The sequence below is a fragment of the Cnephaeus nilssonii genome (assembly GCF_951640355.1).
Source record: "Cnephaeus nilssonii genome assembly, chromosome: 1".
In the NCBI taxonomy this organism is placed as follows: domain Eukaryota; kingdom Metazoa; phylum Chordata; class Mammalia; order Chiroptera; family Vespertilionidae; genus Cnephaeus; species Cnephaeus nilssonii.
The window spans coordinates 2287505-2308665 of record NC_137072.1 but is presented as its reverse complement, the minus strand read 5'-3'; the positions used below and the strand labels follow the sequence as shown (position 1 = coordinate 2308665).

General features: G+C 49.0%; 1 protein-coding gene across 2 annotated transcripts in view; it reads right to left on the bottom strand.

The window, feature by feature from the left end:
* Positions 1-10474, bottom strand: part of PKM (pyruvate kinase M1/2) — a 31423-nt gene extending 20949 nt beyond the window's left edge. Inside the window, exon 1 of one of the 2 annotated variants that reach the window (XM_079781920.1) lies at positions 10355-10474. Coding sequence is in view for 1 of the 2 variants with exons in the window: in XM_079781919.1 (XP_079638045.1) it covers positions 894-898 (5 nt within the window). In the remaining variant the exon portion in view is untranslated. Of the gene's footprint in view, positions 1-893; positions 1036-10354 lie in introns of those variants that run through there. The other variant, XM_079781919.1, reaches the window with a different exon arrangement.
* Positions 10475-21161: the final 10687 nt, after the last annotated feature.

Here is a 21161-nt window from a genome sequence, read left to right as displayed (position 1 = left end):
CACCTCCTCCTCAGTCTCAGGGCTTCAAATACCCCCACACCCTCCCAATACATAGAACCTTACTACTTCTCTTCCATCCCTGACTCTGTGGCCTCTCTGGGTGGATCCAGAGAGCATGCAACTAAACTCATGTTTGCCATCTTCAAGAAATCTGGTAAAAGCCCCAAAAGCTTTGTAACCAGTTGTGAGCAAATCTTTTGTCAGCTGTTCAAAACTGATGGCTGTAAGTCTTCAAATACAGAATCTAAAACTTTTAAAATAAAAAACAAGATACTGGCTAACTATTCCACATAGCAAACACACTGTTTCTTTTCAATGTGCATTTCCTAATAACTCCCTAATACTTACCAGGTCCCCCAAAATCAACGTCAACCCTCTCCTCCATGATCTATTTGGTTCTGTACCTTTAAGCACTTGGACATATCCCAGTGTCTGCTGAATACCTTTTCGCGTGTCTTAATGCCTTTCTGTCAAAATCAAAGTTGTATCTCCACTCTCCCATGCCAAATCTGAGGAACTTCTGATTTGTGGCAGGATGGCTGGACAGCCAAGGCCCCTGTGCTTGCACTCACAGTTGAAGCAGGGCTTGCATGCCTTCAGAACACCCAGCCAGGCTTCAGTAAGTATGGCTGTTAAGGGAACGTGACTGAGGAGATGGACGCTGCAGGAGGCATACGGAGCCAACTGGGACACAAAGGCCTCATTGGGGCCTCCAAGTAGCGAGAGCCATCCAACCCAAAGACTGTGTCATGAACAAAATAAGGTCTGAATGACTGGGTTGGAGTAACTAACCCCACTCTTCTTTAAAAGCATCATCTGGCTCTTCACCTAGACCTGAGACATTAGGGTCTCCTTGCAAAGATCTGGCTGGAGCCACTGATTATTGGTCATACCTCATGTTCTCCTGGCTTGGGCTCCCGGTGACATAATGCTCTCTCTTTGGCCCAGGGTAGCTCCTTGGCCCCACTTGCAAAGACTGCTCGGAGCTGAGTAAGGTCTTCCCTGCGGAGCTGTACGAGGGTTAAGGTGAAAGCTGAGTGTAACTAAAGCTCTTTGGGGTGATGGAAAATTACTTCAATACCCAGGTACCCTGGGAGTGCCTGCTCCTAGAGATTCAGCTATGTTACAGAGAAAACACACGCTTCCCAAGAAAATGTCAAGAAACCAGTAACAGAAAACTCACAGGTAAAAGTTAGTTCTTACTGGCCCCTCTATGATGCTTTATCCCCTACCCTAACACAAGATGGCCCGCAGGGGAGGGCAGTTGGGGGCAATTTCTTTCCCGGTAAAATCTTTTACTACTGCCTTAGCTGGTTTGGCTCAGTGGGTAGAGCGTTGACCTGCAGACTGAAGGGTCCCGGGTTCGAGTCCAGTTAAGGGCACATACCTGAGTTGCAGGCTCAATCCCCAGTAGGGGGCATGCAGGAGGCAGCCAATCAGTGATTCTCTCTCATCATTGATGTTTTTCTCTCTCTCTCTCTCTCCCCCTCTCCCTTCCTCTCTGAAATCAATAAAAATAAAAAATATATTAAAAAAATATTTTACTACTATACAAAAACCTGATTCCTCTTCCCTTTTTTCAGGTGGAACCGACATTAAATTAAACATACATAAAAGGACTAGGAGGATAGCTACCCAAATATTAACAGTATGTTGTCAGGGTGATAGGAGTACAGCAAAATTTTTCTTGTCTTTACTAATGAATTTACTAATATGAAAAACTTTTATAATAAGAAAAATTATAAATATATCTCTTCTAAAAACAATGTATTTACAAGCATCCTGGTAAAAGTGTTGAAATTAAAAACAAATATGATGCCCTGGCTGGTTTGGCTCAGTGGATAGAGCATCAGCCTGGGAACTGAAGGGTCCCGGATTCGATTCTGGTCAAGGGCACATGCCTGGATTGCAGGCTTGATCCCCAGTAAGGGCCATGCAGGAGGCAGCCGATTAATGATTCTCTCTTATCACTGATAATTCTCTCTCTCCCTCTCTGAAATCAACACACACACACACACACACACACACACACACACACACGTACTAGAGGCCCGGTGCATGAAGTTGGTGCGGCGGGGGGGGGGGGGGGGGGGGGGGCGGGGGCGGTTGTCCCTCAGCCCAGCCTGCACCCTCTCCAAACTGGGATCCCTCTCACAATCCGGGACTGCTGGCTCCCAACCGCTCAACCGCTCACCTGCCTGCCTGCCTGATTGCCCCTAACTGCTTCTGCCTGCCAGCCTGATCACCCCCTAACCACTCCCCTGCCAGCCTGATCGCCCCCAACTGCCTCCCCTGCCAGCCTGGTCCCCCCCAACTGTCCTCCCCTCCTGGCCTGGTTGCCCCTAAATGCCCTCCCCTGATGGCCTGATCGCCCACAACTGCCCTCCCCTGCTGACCATCTTGTGACCACATGGGGGCGGCCATCTTTTGTGAGGGTGTGATGGTCATTTTGCAATATTACCTCTTTATTATATAGGATATAACAAAAACAAAACACAAATATGAATCTCCCGGTTCTATTAAGCAATTGCTGTTTTATATACTTCAGGAATACTCTGTTTAAGTGTTGCAGGTAAGATAACGCATCTTAGCCCTAGGTCACAATTGGACAGTTTCACTGGCTTAAAAAGGTCAACCCCGCCCCGCCAGTGTGGCTCAGGGTTGAGCATTGACCTATGAACCAGGAGGTCCTGGTTCAATTCCCTGTCAGGGCACATACCGGATTGCAGGTCTGATCCCCAGGAGGGGGCATGCAGGAGGCAACTGATCAATGATTCTCTCTCATCATTGATGTTTCTATCTCTCCCTTCCTCTCTGAAATCAATAAAAACATATTAAAAAAAAAAAAAAACTCAACCTGATGCATTCAGAACCTCAAAGCAAATAAATAAAATAAAAATATTAATAATATAGTTCATAGAAAAATTCAATGCAAAAACCTGTTAGTTACATGACCAAATCCAGCAAACTTCTTTTCCTGTTTAGTCTGTCCTCAGGCTTCATAGCAAAATCTTTGTTACAACGGTGTTCTGGGACAGAAGGCCTGCCTCCAGGACCAGGAAATGCTATTAGCAGATACAATTATATGGGGCTCAAACACTAACCCTATTTCACCATCTCAAATTAAATCAAGGTTTACAAGCTCTGATTTTATGTTCACCCAGGTATATGTGTTCACAAAAATAACTAATAAAAACTTATTTGGTATTTGAGTGGAAATACATACCAGCAATAAAAAAAACCCTTGCTTGTCATCAAGTCAGTCCAGACTCCTACAAGGTCTCAGCATGTCCTTAAAGGCTTCTACCAAACCAGAGACCTCATGTCTTATCCCTGGCTCACCAACTAACTGGTCTCCCTGCCTGTCTCCGAGGCCTCCAGAGCACAAGCTGCCAATCCCACCAACCACCTAGAATTCTGCCTAAAACACTTTCTGGAAAGCCACAGCCCTGGCTTCTCAGGGCCCGCCTCCGGGAAGAGCTCCCCTCCTCCTGCGGGCGCCTGGACAGGGCCTGCCAGCACACGCCGCCCAGCCCCTCAGGCTCTCACTGCACCCTCCTCCTCGGGAGGCACAGCCGTGCAGCGCCAACCTCCGGGCAGCAGCGGCAGCCCGGTGTATCCACTGGTGGGGGCCAACGCCGTGCCCAGGTACAGGAGCTTTATTCTTGAGCCTCAGCCCCTGCAGCAGGACCTTCCGCAGAGCCATTTCTCCTGGGTCGGAAACAAGACACCGTCAGAGGCCTCCGGACAGAGCAGGCAGTCAGCTCAGCTCCAGGGGCTCCTATTCCCACCTTTCCTTTCTTATCAAGCGGCTCCTGGCGCTCCACAGCTGTAGTATCATTTGTGCCACTCTTCAGAAACCTGCAGGGAGTTGGGGGATTCATACAAAAACCCCCAACATGCTACTTCTTAGAGCCTATACTGTTGGCAAGCTGTTCTGGGAAAGATTCACACTTCACTCCACCAATTCTATGGCTCACACAGGCCCAAATCATTCTTCCCTAGTAAACAGCCTGGCCTATGAACTTATACGTGCATATGCCAATTTTTAACCAGCCAGGAATTTCTGCACCAATTTTGCTTTAATGCCAGTCTCACCACACAGACTAACCCAATAATGATGACGCCTGATGCCTACAACTGTCTTCCTCACTCTCACATCAATTTCCTACTTGGGCCTCCAAGTCCCTAAGCCAGCATGAAGGCCTTTAAATTCCCAAATCTTCAGAAGATCAGAATTTATTACAAAGTTTACACCATAATATCCTGCACAAGGCTTCAGGCCAGCCTGCTCCCTAGCTCTCTCCCCAGAACCGAGAGTCTGGAGTGAATGGGCATGCATCCTGATGTAGTTAGAGGAACGACAGTCTGTTTGCATATAGAGTGGGTTATGGAGGGTAAGCAATTTTTAACTAAGAGATGTGAGTTAGAAGTCTGTGCTACCCTCAGCAGGCCCATAACAGAAAGCAAAGTGTAGTTTACCTGGTTACCTGTGGGTTCAAGTAAAACCCCCTTGCTTTTATTTATTCAGGGCCAGAACGAAGTGACTTAAACCTTGTAAGCAGGAGCCTAAGGTCATTTTTCAAACTAGAGTGTGGAATAGGACACAAAAGGGCCCAACCCAAATGGACAGTCAACTCCAGGGCAGGAAGTCCCAAGTCAGGGAAAGCTCCGTGTCCTTAGATGCCAAGGATTTCCCGGTTTGACTGCACATGCTCAGAGCAGAGAACTTGTTTCAGCCCAAAGGAGGAAGTTCGGGTGAAGCTTTGCTGTGCTGTTACGGTGCTTCCTACCAGGCTTAAGGTAATGAGCAGTGCTTCCAGGCATGGGATTCATATTTTGGTTTAGGCTCTTCCAAGTCAGGTACAACCAGGCTGGGTGCTGGCCTCAGCATTTAAAGGAGGAGCCGACCTGCATCACAGCTGGAGGGAGAAAAAGGAGGGCAGTGCCGGCTGGCCAAGAGCACTGACCTCTTCCTACACTGACCTTAGTAGGTTTACTTCTTTTTTGTTTTGAACGAAAGAAATATTAACATCTGTATATCTGCCACCCAGAACTGACCATTAACATTTAGCCAAATTTCTTTTCAGACTTTAAAAAAAACAATTACAATTTTATAGTTTATTCTTCTCCATCCCCAGGTCCCTTCAGCTCTTCCACACCCCATCAAAAACATTGACACCAACCAATATCACACATTTTTTATCCTTCCAGTTCATTTAAGTGTGTCCATAGCTATACTGAGCCCTGTAATATTGCTGTTCTCTAAAATGCCCTAAACAGTATACTGTACAAATATCATCACACTTGCTTTTTCATTCAGCACATTTAACATCTATCCAGTTAATATACAGATCTAATAAATTCATGTGAACTACTACACCAGCCCACTGCACAGCTAGATGCTTTATTTATATATTCCCTTACTGGTTGGCCATTTCCCCCCACCCCCTTTATGCCTATTTCCCCCAGCTTTCAATACTGTTACTTTCCTAGTATATGTCTCATTGTGCAGGTGTGAGCTTCTAAGTACCTAGAAATAAAATTCCTGGGCCATAAGGTATGCTTATTTTCTACTTTACTAAATATTGCTGAATTGCTCTCCAAAGTGGTTATATCCATTTACAATATCCAGTATGTCAGCTCTTGCCCTACCTAACCCCTTCGCCAACATTTGATACCATCGGATGGGTAACTTTTGTTAGTCTGCTCTCTAAAATAATAACAAAAGAGGGATATTAGATATCAAGTCTTTACCGCCCTACATTTTACCTAGATCGAAACTCCAGAGCTTCTCCAAAATGTGCACGGTTTTGTCTCATACCAAACTGACTCAGAGGACTCATACCTAAGGCAGGAGAGACACCTGTAGTCTAAAGTGAAAGAAACATTATCTCTCTGTAGGTTAATTAAAGATGTTTAGGAGGGATGGGCTTCTTTCAGAAAAAATTTTGGACTGTATCAGCTAACCTGCCTCATTCAGAAATGCTACGACCAGCAGCCTCACTGCCCTCACAGTGGGGTCCTGGCATCTCCCCACCACAGCCCCCGCCTGACTTCCAAATACAGCTTGCTGACATCCGGAAAGAGGCTTAGAGCGCCAGGGCTCTGCCTGTGGTCAGAAGTGGGGGAGTTAGTCTCAGAGGCCACCAGGGGTACTGCAGTCTCCCGCCTACGTGCAGACTGGCACAAACCACCGCGGGGGTGGAGCCTGCTCAGGGGCCCAGCCCAGCTGCACTATACCACCCCCCACCCCCTTTGGCTCACCTTTCCCCAAAAAGCTTCTTTGACAAAGTTCTGAAGAAGCAGACTATTCATTTATTTAGTCTAAGGTTGCCTCTCGGAGAATGTATGGTGGCATTAAGAATGGTCTTCATTTAGCTCTATCTCCATCTGTACCAGAATGTGATGCTTAAAGTGATGACTCAAGGTACTATAAGACCTTTTACCAAATAAGTCACTTATACATCTCACAAGATTGCAAGAAAACTGTTCACATTCTTGTGGTGAGCCGGTCAATTGGATTTCAATGTGGATCCTCAAAATGATTCAGAAATAATAATAGTATCAAATGAGTCACTTTCCCCACCTTGATCTCAGCCTTAGCTCTGGGTCAGAATAACACCTCTTGGCATGTTTTCATAAAAACGGAAGCAAAATAGATTAAAACTTATGTAGTATGAGGTGTGTTTTTTTAAAATATATTTTTATTGATTTCAGAGAGGAAGGGAGAGGAAGAGGTAGACAGAAACATCAATGATGAGAATCATTGATCGGCTGCCTCCTGCATGCCCCCTACTGGGGATCGAGCCTGCAACCCAGCATGTGCCCTTGGCTGGACTCGAACCTGGGACCCTTTAGTCCTCAGGCCTACGCTCTATCCACTGAGCCAAACCAGCAAGGGCTAGTATGAGTTTTTAATGCAAGAGTGGCATTTTTTCTACCTTCCAACTCACAACCATTTCCTCATTTCTTCCATTGCCTCAACATTAAGAAATAAACAGTTTTAAAAAATGAAATCGTTTTTCCTATGACTCCACATCGATGTCCCAACATTCAAGGCACAGAAATAACTCCCATATCGTGCTAGCTGTTTGGAGTCACAGCGACCAAATTTGCCAAATCACTGAGGGTACATTTCTTAAAGACCCACTAATGCTCTTGGTTAAACTTTAAATTCAACACTAAATTTACTTCTAATGCAGTGATTAAAATGAGAGCAGCTGTAGTAGACAGGAAGAGACTAATGTCCTTATCTTCTGGCTCAAATCCAGTAACTCAGAAATGAGTTCAAGGACATTCTTCCAGGTCTTATTCAGGTCTACTACAGCCCTTATCTAAGAGGCTGCGCACAGAAGGCTCTGGAATGCAGGTGCACAGACTGGGTGTAGGTGTCTGCTGCGCTGCACTTCTGCTCTTGAACAGTACTGAGCCTGGGACCTGGACCAACCACTTTTCATTTAGCTGAGATATTTTTAACTAGGAAATGCATGTTTCATTATTTGACTCACTGAAAGGGGAGAGGGGACTTTTTAAACCTGCAAAGGTCACAATATAGTTTTCTACTCACCCAACGAAGAGAATTCTCTCAAAAGCAGTTAAATTGAAAGGTTGAGTCATCTTCCCCACAGAGCCTCCCCGCCCCCACCCCAAAGATGCTGTAACATACCAGACCTTCTGAACAGCCCCACTGTATTCCCAGCAGCATCCTTGAATAACCAGAGGACAAATTATTTGCTAACAATGCTACAGAGTGGGAGTCCTGACCTAGGCCCTCCTGTTACCCCAGGGAGTGGCCACGCCTCCAGTGCGGCCAGGAGGGGGCTACTGCCATCCTGACCAGCTGGCTGGGCAAATCCTAGAATCTAGGCAGATGGGAGTAGAAGGTAAAGATTTCAGTCTTGGGGTTGCAAATTTGTTTCTTATAGCCAAACACTAAAGACTGAAATCCCCCACCCCCTTGCCTTTGTGTCTAGAAGTCCTTATTCTCAGGAGACCAAAAAACCGGTTGCAAATGGAGAGTTTCAAAGTAACGCTGTTAGTTACTTTGTAAACACTGTACCAGGATCCCTGAGGAGGTATCTGGCACTTAGACTCCCAAGGATAACGATGAGCTGTGTGTGGGGATGGCACGGAGATGAGCCCTCATGCCCAATTATGTACTAATTTGTTCAGTGACTGAAAGTATACATTTGGAGGCATTGCTTCTTGAGATCTCATCATAGATTAGACACTGCACTATTGAACGTGGTGTGTGTGTCTAAAAACCAGCCTTTCCAACCATCAGAGAAAAATGTTACTCCAGGTTTCCACAGGGGAAAACTGAGCTCCTGAGGCCGAATTCCTTTCATTATTTTTATCAATATGTTAATGAGTCAAACATAATCTCAAAAGTCTGCCGACAACTTCCCACTGCCTCCGTCCACCAGGCTCTCTGGTACTGGAGGACTAGCACCCTGTTGTGAAGACATGCATAAGCAGCCAGGGGTACCTTTCCATGACCTTGCCTTTAAATAACCTCCAGACCATAAGGTGCCCTACTTACTCACACTCGGTGTGACGCCCCCTTGTGAGGCCTCCTGGCACCCGCCGCCCCCTTCCCCAAGCAGGAAAGGCGTGCCTTCCGCACCACACTAACCAGCTATAACTTCCTCGTAAGACTGTGAACACTGGCCCTGGCCCGTGTGGCTCCGGCCTGCGGACTCAAGGGCCCAGGTTCGATCCCGGTCAAGGGCATGTACCTTGGTGGCGGGCACGTCCCCAGTGGGGGGGAGGGGGGGGTGCAGGAGGCGGCTGATCCATGTTTCTAACTCTTTCTCTCTCCCTTCCTCTGTAAAAAAATCAATAAAATATATATTTTTATAAAAGCTTGTGAGCACTGTGGACCAGGACCGGTCTAGTCATCGCTTTCCCCCAAACAACTCCTCGCACACAGCGCCAGGCCCACCCCCCATCCCGCCCCCCATCCCACCGCCCGGAGCCCGGGGAGCCCGGGAGCCCGTGGCCCCCGCGCCTGCGCACTGCCGGCGCCGCAGGTGAGGCGGGCGGTACGTGCAGCCCCGCCGCGGCGGGATGGAGCCCGGCCACGCTCTCCGGGCGGCCGGCGCCGGCCACCCCCGGGGGATCTGGGGCGTCCAGGAGCACCCACCCTTCCTCCTCCCGAGGCGGGAAGGCCGCAGGTGACAGAACCGGCCGCCCCCGGGCCAACCTGCCCATCGCAGAACCTGCCTTCGGGCGGTGCCCGGGCCACGCGCCGGGGCTGCAGGAGAGCCCGAGGCGGAGGCGTGACGGAGAGGGGCCGCACCGCGCCGGGGGACGGGGACGGGGACGGGGACGGGGACGGGGACGGGGACGGGGGGGTGGGGGATGGAGGATGGGGGATGGGGGTGGGGATAGGGATAGGGGTGGGGGATGGGGGTGGGGGGTGGAGGATGGGGGATGGGGATGGGGGACGGGGGGGGAGATGGGGGGGGATGGGGAGTGGGGATGGGGGATAGGGATGGGGGGATGGGGGTGGGGGGATGGAGGGTGGGGGATGGGGGATGGGATGGGGGGTGGGAGATGGGGATGGGGGATAGGGGTGGGGGTGGGGGTGTGGGGTGGGAGATGGGGGGTGGGGATGGGGGATAGGGGGTGGGGGTGGGAGATGGGATGGAGGGTGGGGGGTGGGGATGGGGATGGGGGATAGGGATGGGGGGATGGGGGGTGGGGGATGGGGGACGGGGGGTGGGGGATGGAGGGTGGGGGATGGGGCGGGGAGCGGGCGGACGTGACCAGAACGGAGGGGGAGGGGCGAGGGCCGCGCGGCGCGGAGGACAGGGGTGCGGGGAGCCGACGTGACCGGAGGGGAGGGGAGGGGAGCGGAGGGGGAGATGCGGAGCCTGCCTGGGGTGGGGTGGGGTGGGGTGGGGTGGGGTGCAGAGGGCACCGGGACCTGCGCGGGGAGGGGGTGGGAGGCAGAGGCCCTCACGGAGAGGTAAAGGGGAGCCCCAGGAGGAGGGGTGACGGGCAGGGTGAGAGGAGGCGGCGGAAGGAGTCGCATGAGGGGAAGGGGAAGGGGAAGGGGGGCCGGGAGCGGAGAGGAGAGGGGGGAAGGTTGGGGGGAGTGGGGGGGCCGAGAGGGGCAGAGGGGGGCTGAGGCAGGAGGCAGGAGGGCGGGCCGGCCCGTCTGCCCCGGAAGGAGCGGGGCTGGGGCGCTGCTCTGGAGAACAGGCCCGGGTGCGGGAGGCGGCTCCTCCCCCCAGCCCGGCCCGGCCCGGCCCAGGATGCCCGGCCCAGCGCCCGGGGAACGGAGCGGGCCCCGCACTGGCCGGGCACGGGGTCCGGTGGGCACGCGCAGCCGCCGCCCGCTCACCTCGCGCGGTCCGGGTCCGGGTCCGGGGCGTCCTGCTCTGCGGCTCCGCCGTCTGCGCCTCAAGGTTACCCCGACCGCGGCCGCCGCGATCCCTCCGCCGCCGCCCCGCCCCCGGCCCGCCCCCCGCTCCCCGGCCCGCCTCCCGCGCGCTCGCGGGGCGCAGTCGCTGCAGGAGGAGAGCCGCAGGCGGAGCGCGCCCGCAGGTGGCCTTTTGGGGCGGACTATATTCCTCGGCGGAAGGACACCGGCCGTGGGCTCACGGTGGCGCTCGGTGGGCCAATGAGGCAGCGAAGAGGCGGCAGGATCCGCCCCCGGAGCCGCAGACCCCCCCAGACCCTCGGGCGCCTGGGCCGCCGGCTGCCGCCCGTGAGCGCGTGGGGGGAGGCTGCTCTCCTGGCCCTCGGTCCCGGCCGCCCTGGTGCCCGGGCCTCTGGGGCGGTGCCCAGATGTGGGGGTGCCCGGCAGCATTCCCTCAGCGCCGCCCCACCTAGTGCACCCCTCGGGGACGGAGCGGAGGAGGGTGGGGAGGGCTGGAGATCGTGGCCGGCTGGAGCTGGGCCCTCCTTCGGGGCAGGGAGAACCGGGGAGGGCGCCTGTCCTCGGAGCGCGAGCGCGAGGCCCCTCTGTTGTTGGGGTTGGGAGGCACAAATGGGGCCGCGTGAGTACTTTAGTAGGGCTGGAACCCGGAGAGTAGGAATCCTATAGAAGGTATTCGTATTGGTGCAGAACTGAGCATCAGGAAATACTAGGTCAGAAATGAGTCAATGATCATTTTCTCCAAGGCGTTTTCCAGTTTCCCAGTAATCACAGCTACCGACCAGTGATAACCTAAGTGTCAGTGAAACAAATGTAAACCCTTGCCTTTACTCAGCGAAGTTTTGAGAGCAGATACAATGTTGCTTCATTGAAAATCGTTAAAAGACTCTTCTTTGAGGTTCTTTGCTTTTCCTGGAAAATGAGCCCACTGGGTGTGGCCTGCTCAGGCAGACACTGCCTGCAGAATCACAGGCCTTCACTCTGCTTCCCGCGCCTCAGATAAGCTGGGAGGGAAACGTGAACCCCAAAGTAAGTTTCTGTTGGGGATAAAATCTTTTAATTTCTTCTGTGAGCCTATTTGGGCCCTTTGGTTGAAGACAGGAAGTAAATGCTTGTGTATTGAAGTGGTGAGAGCACATGAAGTTGTTGAAAGGAAAAGGCCATGCCCCCCAGGAGAATCCTGTTCTCCCCTATTCAGAGCGGAATGGCATCGATGGCCCTCTGTGGTGGACGGCACTGGAGCTATGGGGGACAGGGAGCTGCTCAGTGTTGTACTATGTTGCATTCTGACGTTCTAAATCTAGATATACAGTGGAACCTTGGTTCTTGAATATAATTCGTTCTGGAAGGCTGTTCAAGAAGTGATTTGTTCGAAAACCAATCATTTTTCCCCATCAGAAATAAAGCAACTTGAATTAACCCTTTCCAGACCCACAAATGATTCCCTGTTTTAACCATTCTTTTTTTTAACCATTCTTATATAGTGTTTAATCTATAAATAAACTTCTTTTCTTAAATTTATCAAACCTCCCCCTACTAGCTTTAAATGAAGTTCTTTCAGCACACGTTCCAGGGGTGTCTTTCAACATGCAGCATCTTTGTTTGCTCATATATCATTGCCTCCAAAATGCTGTCAGTCTGCTTTGGGATAAAAATGTTTTTCTAGCACTGGCTGGTTTGGCTCAGTTGGACTGGGGACTGAAGGGTCCGAGGTTCAATTCCTGGTTTTGGGCTCAATCCCCAGTTGGGGGCGTGCAGGAGGCAGCCAATCAATGTTTCTCATCATTGAATTTCTATCACTCTCTCCCTCTCCCTTCCTCTCTGAAATCAACAAAAATATATTTTTTAAAATGTTTTTCCAAATCTATAACAGTTTTTCTACGTCTTCAATTGCATAAGGTCATTGTTTCTCTCACACCCTCAGCAACATTAGCACTCTGGCTGGCCTCCTTATGTTTTAAAATTGTGCTAGCAACAAAAGCATTCTCTCCTTTCTTTGTTGCCAGACAGATGCCATCTTGCTGAGGTATCAGCAAGAAAAGGTTGTCAGGTCAAAAACCAAAACAGAAGTTTGGTTCAACAACCGAGACATTTTTTTCTGTGAAAAACTTGGTCGAGATTAAAGATGTTCAAGAACCAAAGTTTGACTATATTTCCAAGATTAAAGTACACATTTATTAAACTAGAGAGTTGGCTGCAAACTATTGGTTACAGATGTTGATCATCCAACAGTTATAAAAATGCTGTCCATGAAACTCTGGCAGAGATAAATCCAGCATATCCTTGCTCACATTAGATGCATAGAGAAAAATTTGTCACATTGAGTTTAAGTTGATTGTCATTTTGCTGAAAAGTAGCATAGTATAGAACAGTGATGGCGAGCCTGTGACACGCGTGTCAGCACTGACACGCGGAGCCATTTCTGATGACACGCCGCCACTGAGGCGGCCGCATGCCGAGGATGAAACATTTGCTGCTCCTGAGGATGAAACATTTGCGAAATAATGTTTTTCCTCAAAGTGACACACTACCCGAGTTATGCTCAGTTTTTTGGCGAAGTTTGACACACCGAGCTCAAAAGGTTGCCCATCACTGGTATAGAAGCTTGTGTTTCGTCGTCATATCTTAGTTCCAATTTCATTCACTAGCCCTATGACTATATCCTGGAATTTAATGTGTAAGAGTCCAGTTCCTTAAAAGTAAACTGAACAATGGACACAGACAGTAGGGGGGTGAGGACATGTGCTGGGGGTTGGGAGCGGCCGGGGAGAGGTCAATGGGGGAAAAAGGAGACTCCTGTAATATTTTAAACCAGCGGTCGCCAGCCTTTCGGACCTCACGAACCACCAGTGGTCAGCGGACCACCAACTGGCAACTGCTGCTTTAAACAATAAAGAATTTAAATTAAAAAAAGAAAAGAAAATTTTTTTAAAAAGTAAACTCAGGACAATTCCTGCTTCATAGGATGGGGTTTGATCAGATGATGTCAGCACAAGGCATCCTCTTTCTTTGGGAATTGACTTGTTCGGGAGGGTTGTTCTTATGACTGGCGCCAGGACATCTTTCTGAATTCAAATAACTCAGTTCGCTTTTCTATTGGCCATCCTCCTGAATCTTCACCTCTGTCAACCCAGCAACAAGTAATCCCAGGACTGCAGGAAACTGGGAAGCTGAGAAAGGACAGACTCTCCTGGCGGCCAGGCCCCTCTCCCTGGAGCCAGTCCTTCCCCTGTGCTCCCTGATCCAGCAGGATGGGAGGGGTAGCCGCTAGGTTCACTGGTCTGGATTGTGAGTGAGATATAGATTGCTGTTGCCTGTTTGGATTATGGGCCACAGAACCACATAATCTGGAGTTTCATGGCTTAAGTCTCAAAGGCCATTTGGAGTTCCTGGTGGGGTAGGTGTGTCAGCACACGATACTAGATCCATTCTTGGAGCCCAAAGATGAGCTTTGGCCCTAGTTACAGGCTTTACCATTATGTGACCTGTTGGCCTCTACCTGAAACAGCAACAATTATTTCTCTCTCAGTACAATACAGATTTCCAGAGCAGCCTCTAGGCCCTGAATGTCAGGTTTAAAGCCGAAGTGTTTTAACTTTGGATTTTATATGCCCTTTCCAGAGCCAGACCAAGTAGACATTTACATTTGTTCTGTCTTCCTTCAGACTCCCAAGATCTCTTCAGGCCCACCAGGGTAGCACAAAATCTTAATTCCAGAGTTCCCTCCAGAAAATCCTAGGTCAGTGATGGGCAACCTTTTGAGCTCGGTGTGTCAAACTTCGCCAAAAAACTGAGCATAACTCGGGTAGTGTGTCACTTTGAGGAAAAAACATTATTTCGCAGATGTTTCATCCTCGGCATGCGGCCACCTCAGCGGCCGAGTGTCTTCAGAAATGGCTACGCGTGTCAGTGCTGACACGCGTGTCATAGGTTCGCCATCACTGGCCTAGATGGAAGAGAAAGTTGGCCTTTTGGAGTTAAGGATAAAGAGAGAACAGGTTGTCTGGGAAGGAGAAGGTTTCATGGAGGAAGAGATGGAGGGTTGGTCAGGACAGAAATTGGGTATAGGAAGGCCATTCCAGGGGAAAGAAACAGTAAAGAACGTTTTCTGAATGCAACCATATATCTGGTACCCCCTTGAAGAAATGCCCCATCAGCGCTTAGAAGCAAGAGGGAAGAAGCAGAAATACTGCTTCAGCCAACATGACCCTGTCAGCTGAAGTAACCACCAGCAATCTTTTTTCTAGTCCAGGCCTGCTAGGGCTCCCAGGACAAGTCTCCTTAGGGCAGGTTAACCCGTCCACCAAACCACGCCCTTGGAGGCCCTTTTCCCTACAAGTGTAGCCAGAACTCAGGCTCCCTAAGATGCAAATGTAAGCAGATCCCATCTCCCAAGAGTAATCAAGATTTGGAGGACCAAGAAAGGCATCCGTGAACAACGCCCCTTCCCCAGGAAGTTCTGTAGCAGATCAACAGAAAAGTCTGCCTTTTCTTTGGCACCTTCTTCTGTTAGGGGCAAAGATAGAATATTGGGGACTAGCTCTGGTTATGGGAAATATTAATCATGCTCTGTTAACCATGATTGCCTAGTGTTGGTTAAAGAAGGGACATTCTGACCTGGCTGGGAGTTATATGCCCCTAGGACCTGGGAGTCAACCTTGGAACCATTCTCATTCAGGAACTGCTTATTATCATGGAAAGAATAACAACCTAGTTGCCCAAACAATGGAGTCCCACCCCAGCCTCCTACTTCCCCATTCCTGTACTCCCTACTTCCCCATGTAATCCTTGTCCTACCCTATATAAGCAGGTGGCTTATGGGGGCTGCAGAGCAGATGTTTGTGGATGACCTGCTGCTCTCCCATACTGCCGGCAGTTTTGGAATAAACACTCATATATGACTCAACCCTGTCTCTGCTTAATTGGCTCAAGTAGTAACAGGCAGCCTGGACCCATTGATTGTCCAGTTACACTTCTAGTCTCCACCTCCCTACTCACTGGCTACCAGCTAACCTGACCCACTTAGCCCAAAAATGACAGCTAGGATTAAGGAGACTTTGGTCCCTCTACTAGATAAAATAATTTTGATAGACAATGCTTTAATTTAGGGTGGTATATTTGGCCTCATTGCAGAGGGTCCTGAAATATATATGGAAAGTCCTATACTCCAGAGAAAATGATGCCCTTTCAAATGAATTAAGCCCGGCCAGGGTGGCTCAGTGGTTGAGCGTCGACCTATAAACCAGGAGGTCACGGTTCAATCCCCAGTCTGGGAACATGCCCAGGTTGTGGGCTCAATCCCCAGTGTGGGATGTGCAGGAGGCAGCCCATAGATGATTCTCTCTCATCACTGATGTTTCTATTTCTCTCCTCCCTTCCTCTCTGAAACCAATAAAAATATATTATAAACAACAAAAACATAAATGAATTAAGCCTACTTTATTCCCACCCTTTTTGGGAAGAGGGCTCTGGGGGAATTCTGTGACCCATGAATTCCTTCCCATCACTCCTAAATTGGGCCCAGAGCTGAGACATTTTCCAAACCTCCAGCTCAGAATTCATCCTGTGAGAGCTGGTAAGTAACCCAGTTATGACTCAGCACCAGACTCTTCCCTTCCTCTCCCCACAGGCTAGAATGAAAGGCAAACCCACGCAGGAGGCTCCTCCCCTGTGGATGGCTACATCCTCACCACAAACTGAGTCATGGCCACACCCTACGGATGGAAAATCATCATGAGAGGGAAAGGGAAAGTTAAGCTCCTAGGGTTTTTGAGTTCCCAGTCCAGAAATCACAGCCATCTACTCTCCACCTGGAATTGGTTGAGGAAAATAATTCTTTTCCTGGCCCTGAGCCCTATCCCTAACGAAGCATATCCAGGTCTCAATGAAGTAGGGCTGCTTGAACCTAGGACTATATGAAAGGTAGGGGGGCACTGTCAAACTCTGTGTGCAGTGTTAATAATAGCCTTGGCCTCTGTGAAGGACAATGTCTTGCTCAAACCTGGGTTTCACACCCCCCTCCTCCAAGGTAGCCAGGTGTGGGTGGGGGGAAGGGGCAATATTCCCCCAACTCCTCCTCCAGGCTGTGCGAGGATTCCGCTCTAGAAACTCATGGCCGCATCTAGCAAGTTCCCCTGCAATAATTCTTGTTATAGGGTTTTAATCAGATTTATTTTATACCATACATGTTTTAAATTTTTTTAGCTATGATTATGTGTGGCTTTCAAACACTAAAATGGGGTACAGTAAGTCTTCACTTAATGTTATCAGTAGCTTTCTGTGACTTTAAGGTCTAGCATGCAAGTAGACCAATTTTATCACAGGCTAATTGTTGTAAAAAAACAGTTAAGTTCCGCCAAAACCGGTTTGGCTCAGTGGATAGAGCGTCAGTCTGCGGACTGAAGGGTCCTGGGTTCGAGTCCGGTCAAGGGCATGTACCTTGGTTGCGGGCACATCCCCAGTGGGGGGTGTGCAGGAGGCAGCTGATCAATGTTTCTTTCTCATCGATGTTTCTAGCTCTATCCCTCTCCCTTCCTCTCTGTAAAAAATCAATAAAATATATTTTAAAAAAACAAAAAACAGTTAAGTTCCTATGGTATCTCATCAACATCATAAAGACATGTTATTTGAGGACTTGCTGTACTTAATTTCATTACAATTTTTTGGCAAAAAAAAAAAAAAGGATCATCATGCATATTTTTAAAAAACCAGACACCCATGAGACTAGCTTAGGTATTTGCGTTTCTCAGGTAACATACCCTATCTGTTTATTACTTCTCATTTCATCATTTACTAGTGCTTGCTCTGTCAAGAAAAATAAGAAATGCTTATAGCCAGTGTGGCTCAGTAGTTGAGCATCAAACTATGAACCAGGAGGTCACAGTTCGATTCTGGTCAGGGCACATGCCAGGGGTTGCAGACTCAATCCCCAGTAGGGGGTGTGTGGGAGGCAGCCAATTGATTATTTTCTCTCATCATTATTGTTTCTCTCTTTCTCTCTCCCTCTTCTTTCCTCTCTGAAATCAATAAAAAATATTTTTTTCAAAAAGAAATGCTTACAACAGAAAAATCTATTGACAATTTTTGAAAATAGAGCAAAAATGTTGTTATGCCATTTGAGTAGTCAAGCACCTAGGTGCAGGTGCTGGAATACCAGTGGGAGCAGTTTGAGAACCTCAGGGAATGTAAAGGAATGGTTAACAGCTTAGATTCTGGAGTTGGGCTGATCTGATTAAAGACCCTGCATTGCCACTAACTAGCTATGAGACTTGGACACATTAAGATCTCTAGAGAAAACCTACCTTCCACCTTTTGTTGTCAGGAGTAAATGAAAACATTTGTAAAATTTGAAAGGCTATCTAGTATAAAACCAGAACAGCAGTTTTGGAGTCAGGTTGCTTGTCCGTCAATAGCTGTGCAACATGGGCAATCACTATCTTCTGTGCCTCTATTTTCTCATCTACAAAATGGGGATAATGGCACCTACTTTATAGGCTTCTTGAGAGAATTATATTAGTCAATACATGTAAAGAGCTCATAATGCCAAGCACATAGTAAGTAAGCCAGTGTTAGCAAATTATTAAAGTGTTTAGGATAATGCCTAGCACCTACCTAGTAAAAACTAAGATGTTAGCTGTCTCTGATACTGTACAGATAAGCTGCAAGGGTCATCCCAGGAGGCAGGAATGTCAATTAGGGTGGCTCCCTGATGGGGTCATTTACTTAGTGAAGACAGTTTCTCCTGGACTTGAAACCAGAAAGGGGAGAGCCTTAGAAGACTTGTAGAGTCAGAGTGTAGTAGTCTTGATCAAGAACGGGTAAAGAAATAGTTCCTAGGGGGAGAGGGAGGTTTGGACCTTAAGAATGGTACTTCCAAGTGAAGGCAAGTCAGGAATTACAAAGCCGGTAAGGAACCCAGGCAAAGAAGGGTATCTCCAAAGTAGGGTGAAGGTAATGAAAGAAAATAGCTGATCTAGCACTGGCTTTGTAAATCAAGAAGCTATAACAACAACAACAACAAAAGCCTATACAGGTAGACCTCACTTAAAAAATATATTATTAATTGAATTTATTGGGAGGCAGACCTAGTTTTATTGCACTTCACAGATGTTACCTTTTTATTTCAAATTGAAGGCAATATCCTCCATCAGCAAAAAGATTATGCCTTGCTTTATTGCAACAGCTGCTTTGCTGCAGTGGCCTGAAATCGAACCCACAGTACCTCCAAGGTATGCTTGTACTTGAAAATGCTTTAAAAAAAAATTCTGTGCTTATATTCCTGTTTTTCTTCATTAATATTTCAAACTATTTATCAATGTCCAACCTGTCTCTTACAACTAAGTGTTGTAGGTACATGGAGCACAAAGGCTAGTAGAGGTTATCAGTGGGAATTTCAACAGGGAGATGGATTTCACTGAAAAATTAGATCTAGAAACAGCAGTTTTCCCTCACCTTGCTGGCTGGACTTGGATAATCTGAATTTTATTTCATTACTAGGGGCCCAGTGCACAAAATTCGTGCACTGGGGCTTGGGGGTCCCTCAGCCCAACCAGCCCCCTCTCACATACTGGAAGCCCTCAAGGGATGTCCTACTGACGGCTTAGGCCTGTGCCCCATGGGGAGCGTACCTAAGCCGCAGTCTGGCCTCCCTTTGTGGGAGGCAACCGGGCTGGTCAGGGGAAGGCACCAGCCCCATCACCCCGCTGCTGCAGCCACTGTCAGTCACCGCAGCCACCAAGGTGTTTTCATCAACACGGACTCCAGTCCCTTCACCAAGAAAAAATGACAACTTTCTTTAGGCATTTTCAAGATGTGTCTTTCATAGAATATGGATTTCTTTCTTTATTTTTTATCCTCACCTGAGGATATGTTTCCATTGACTAAAGAGAATGTGGAAGAGAAAGGGAAAGACAGAGAGAAACACTTTGATTGGTTGCCTCCTGCATGAGCCCTGATCTGGGCCCTGGCTAGGGAGGAGCCTGCAACCTAGGTACACGCCTTTGATCAGAATCAAACCCAGACCCTGCTGTCTGCAGGCTGAGGCATTATCCACTGAGTCAAACCAGCTAGGGCAGGATATGACATTTCTTAGCCTTCCAGCAGTGGACCTTCATTTTTTTATCCAGAAGTGAGGTAGAAAAACCCTAGATTACCTTTTTGGATTCTTATTGCCCAAGTTACTAAGAATATTCCCAGTGGCATACAGGAAGCTTAGTCAATGTGCAGTCAGAAAAGGTGTTTCTTCTATAGTTCACACCAATGGAGGGCTGGGCCCTGCCCAGGCCTAAGCCTCTGGCCAAAGCTTTAGGCCTGGGCAGGCCTCTCCAGCTCCCTCTGATCACCGGCTCAACCCCTGCCCAGGCCTGCCCAGACTGAAAGCCTCTTGGGCAGGAGCGGACCCCCAGCTCCCTACAATCAATCGCAGGGGGTCCGCTCCTGCCCAGTCCGAAAGCAGACCCCCAGCTCTCTGCCCAGGTGATCGATCGTAGGGGGTCCGCTGGTATACCAGGCCGGAGCAACCCCCAGCTCCCTGCAATCAATCGCAGGGGGTCCGCTCATGTACCAGGCCGAAAGCCTCCAGCGGAGGCTTTCAGCCTGGAGCCAGAGTGGACACCCAGCTCCCTGCGATAGGTCCCAGGGGGTCCGCAGGTGCACCAGGCCGAAGCAACCCCCAGCTCCCTGCGATCGATTGCAGGGGGTCTGCTCTGGCAGCGGAGGCTTTCGGCCTGGTGCCGGAGCGGACCCCAGCTCCCTGCGATCTGTCGCAGGGGGTCCGATCAGGGTGCCTATGTATGCAAATTAACCGCCATCTTGGTTGGGTTAATTTGCATACTCACCCTGATTGGCTGGTGGGTGTGTTTTGGGCGTTGTGAAGGTGCAATCAATTTGCATATTACTCTTTTATTAGGTAGGATGGGAGGTTGCATTTCCTTAGGATCTTTTTATAGATTTCAAGTTAAAGACAAACCCAACTGTCAGCTCTCCTCTACTTCCCTATCCCAAAGAAGTACCTGGGAGGAGGAAGACAGGATACAAACCAAGGGAAAATGGATAGGTTTTGTGCAGAAAGCAGAGGTCCTAATGTGACCTAATTTCCAGAGGTAGGAAACCTGAGCTGCTTTGGTTTTAATGGTCCTTTTAAAACACAGGGAACAGTTGATCAGTGTTATTATATTCTACTAGAGGCCCGTTGCACGATATTCGTGCAGGAATAGGCCTTCCTTCCCCTGGCTTCACTCCCAGCCGCCCAGGAGCCGGCATGTCCCCACTCCCCGGCCCGCCCGGGAGCCCGCAAGTCCCCGCTTCTGTCCGGAGCACCGCTTCAGTAGCTCCCTCTGCCGCCCCCTTTCCCCTCATAGCAGGCGTCACCCCCTCTCCGCCGCTCCACGAGCCTGCATATGCAAATTAACCTCCATCTTTGTTGGGTTACTTTGCATTCTCACTCTGATTGGCTGTAGGCATAGCGGAGTGATGGTTAATTTGCATGTTTCTCTTTTATTAGGTAAGATTATCTGTCTTAGTTTGTGTAATCTGCATAACTGTTCATTTCCCTTCTTTATCTAATTAATTCATTAAAATGTTGACAGATCTGTAGTACTCTACACTAGATGAACTCAGCTTTGACTCCACCTAATTTAAATAATCCCAACCCTCATGATATTCCACTCTTCCCGCCCCCTCCCCCGCAACCCTTGGGGGCTTGGGGCCGGTGCTGGGCCAAGGCCAGTCAGACCACAGTGATCATATCCAGTCCACAGCACCTTCCATTTTA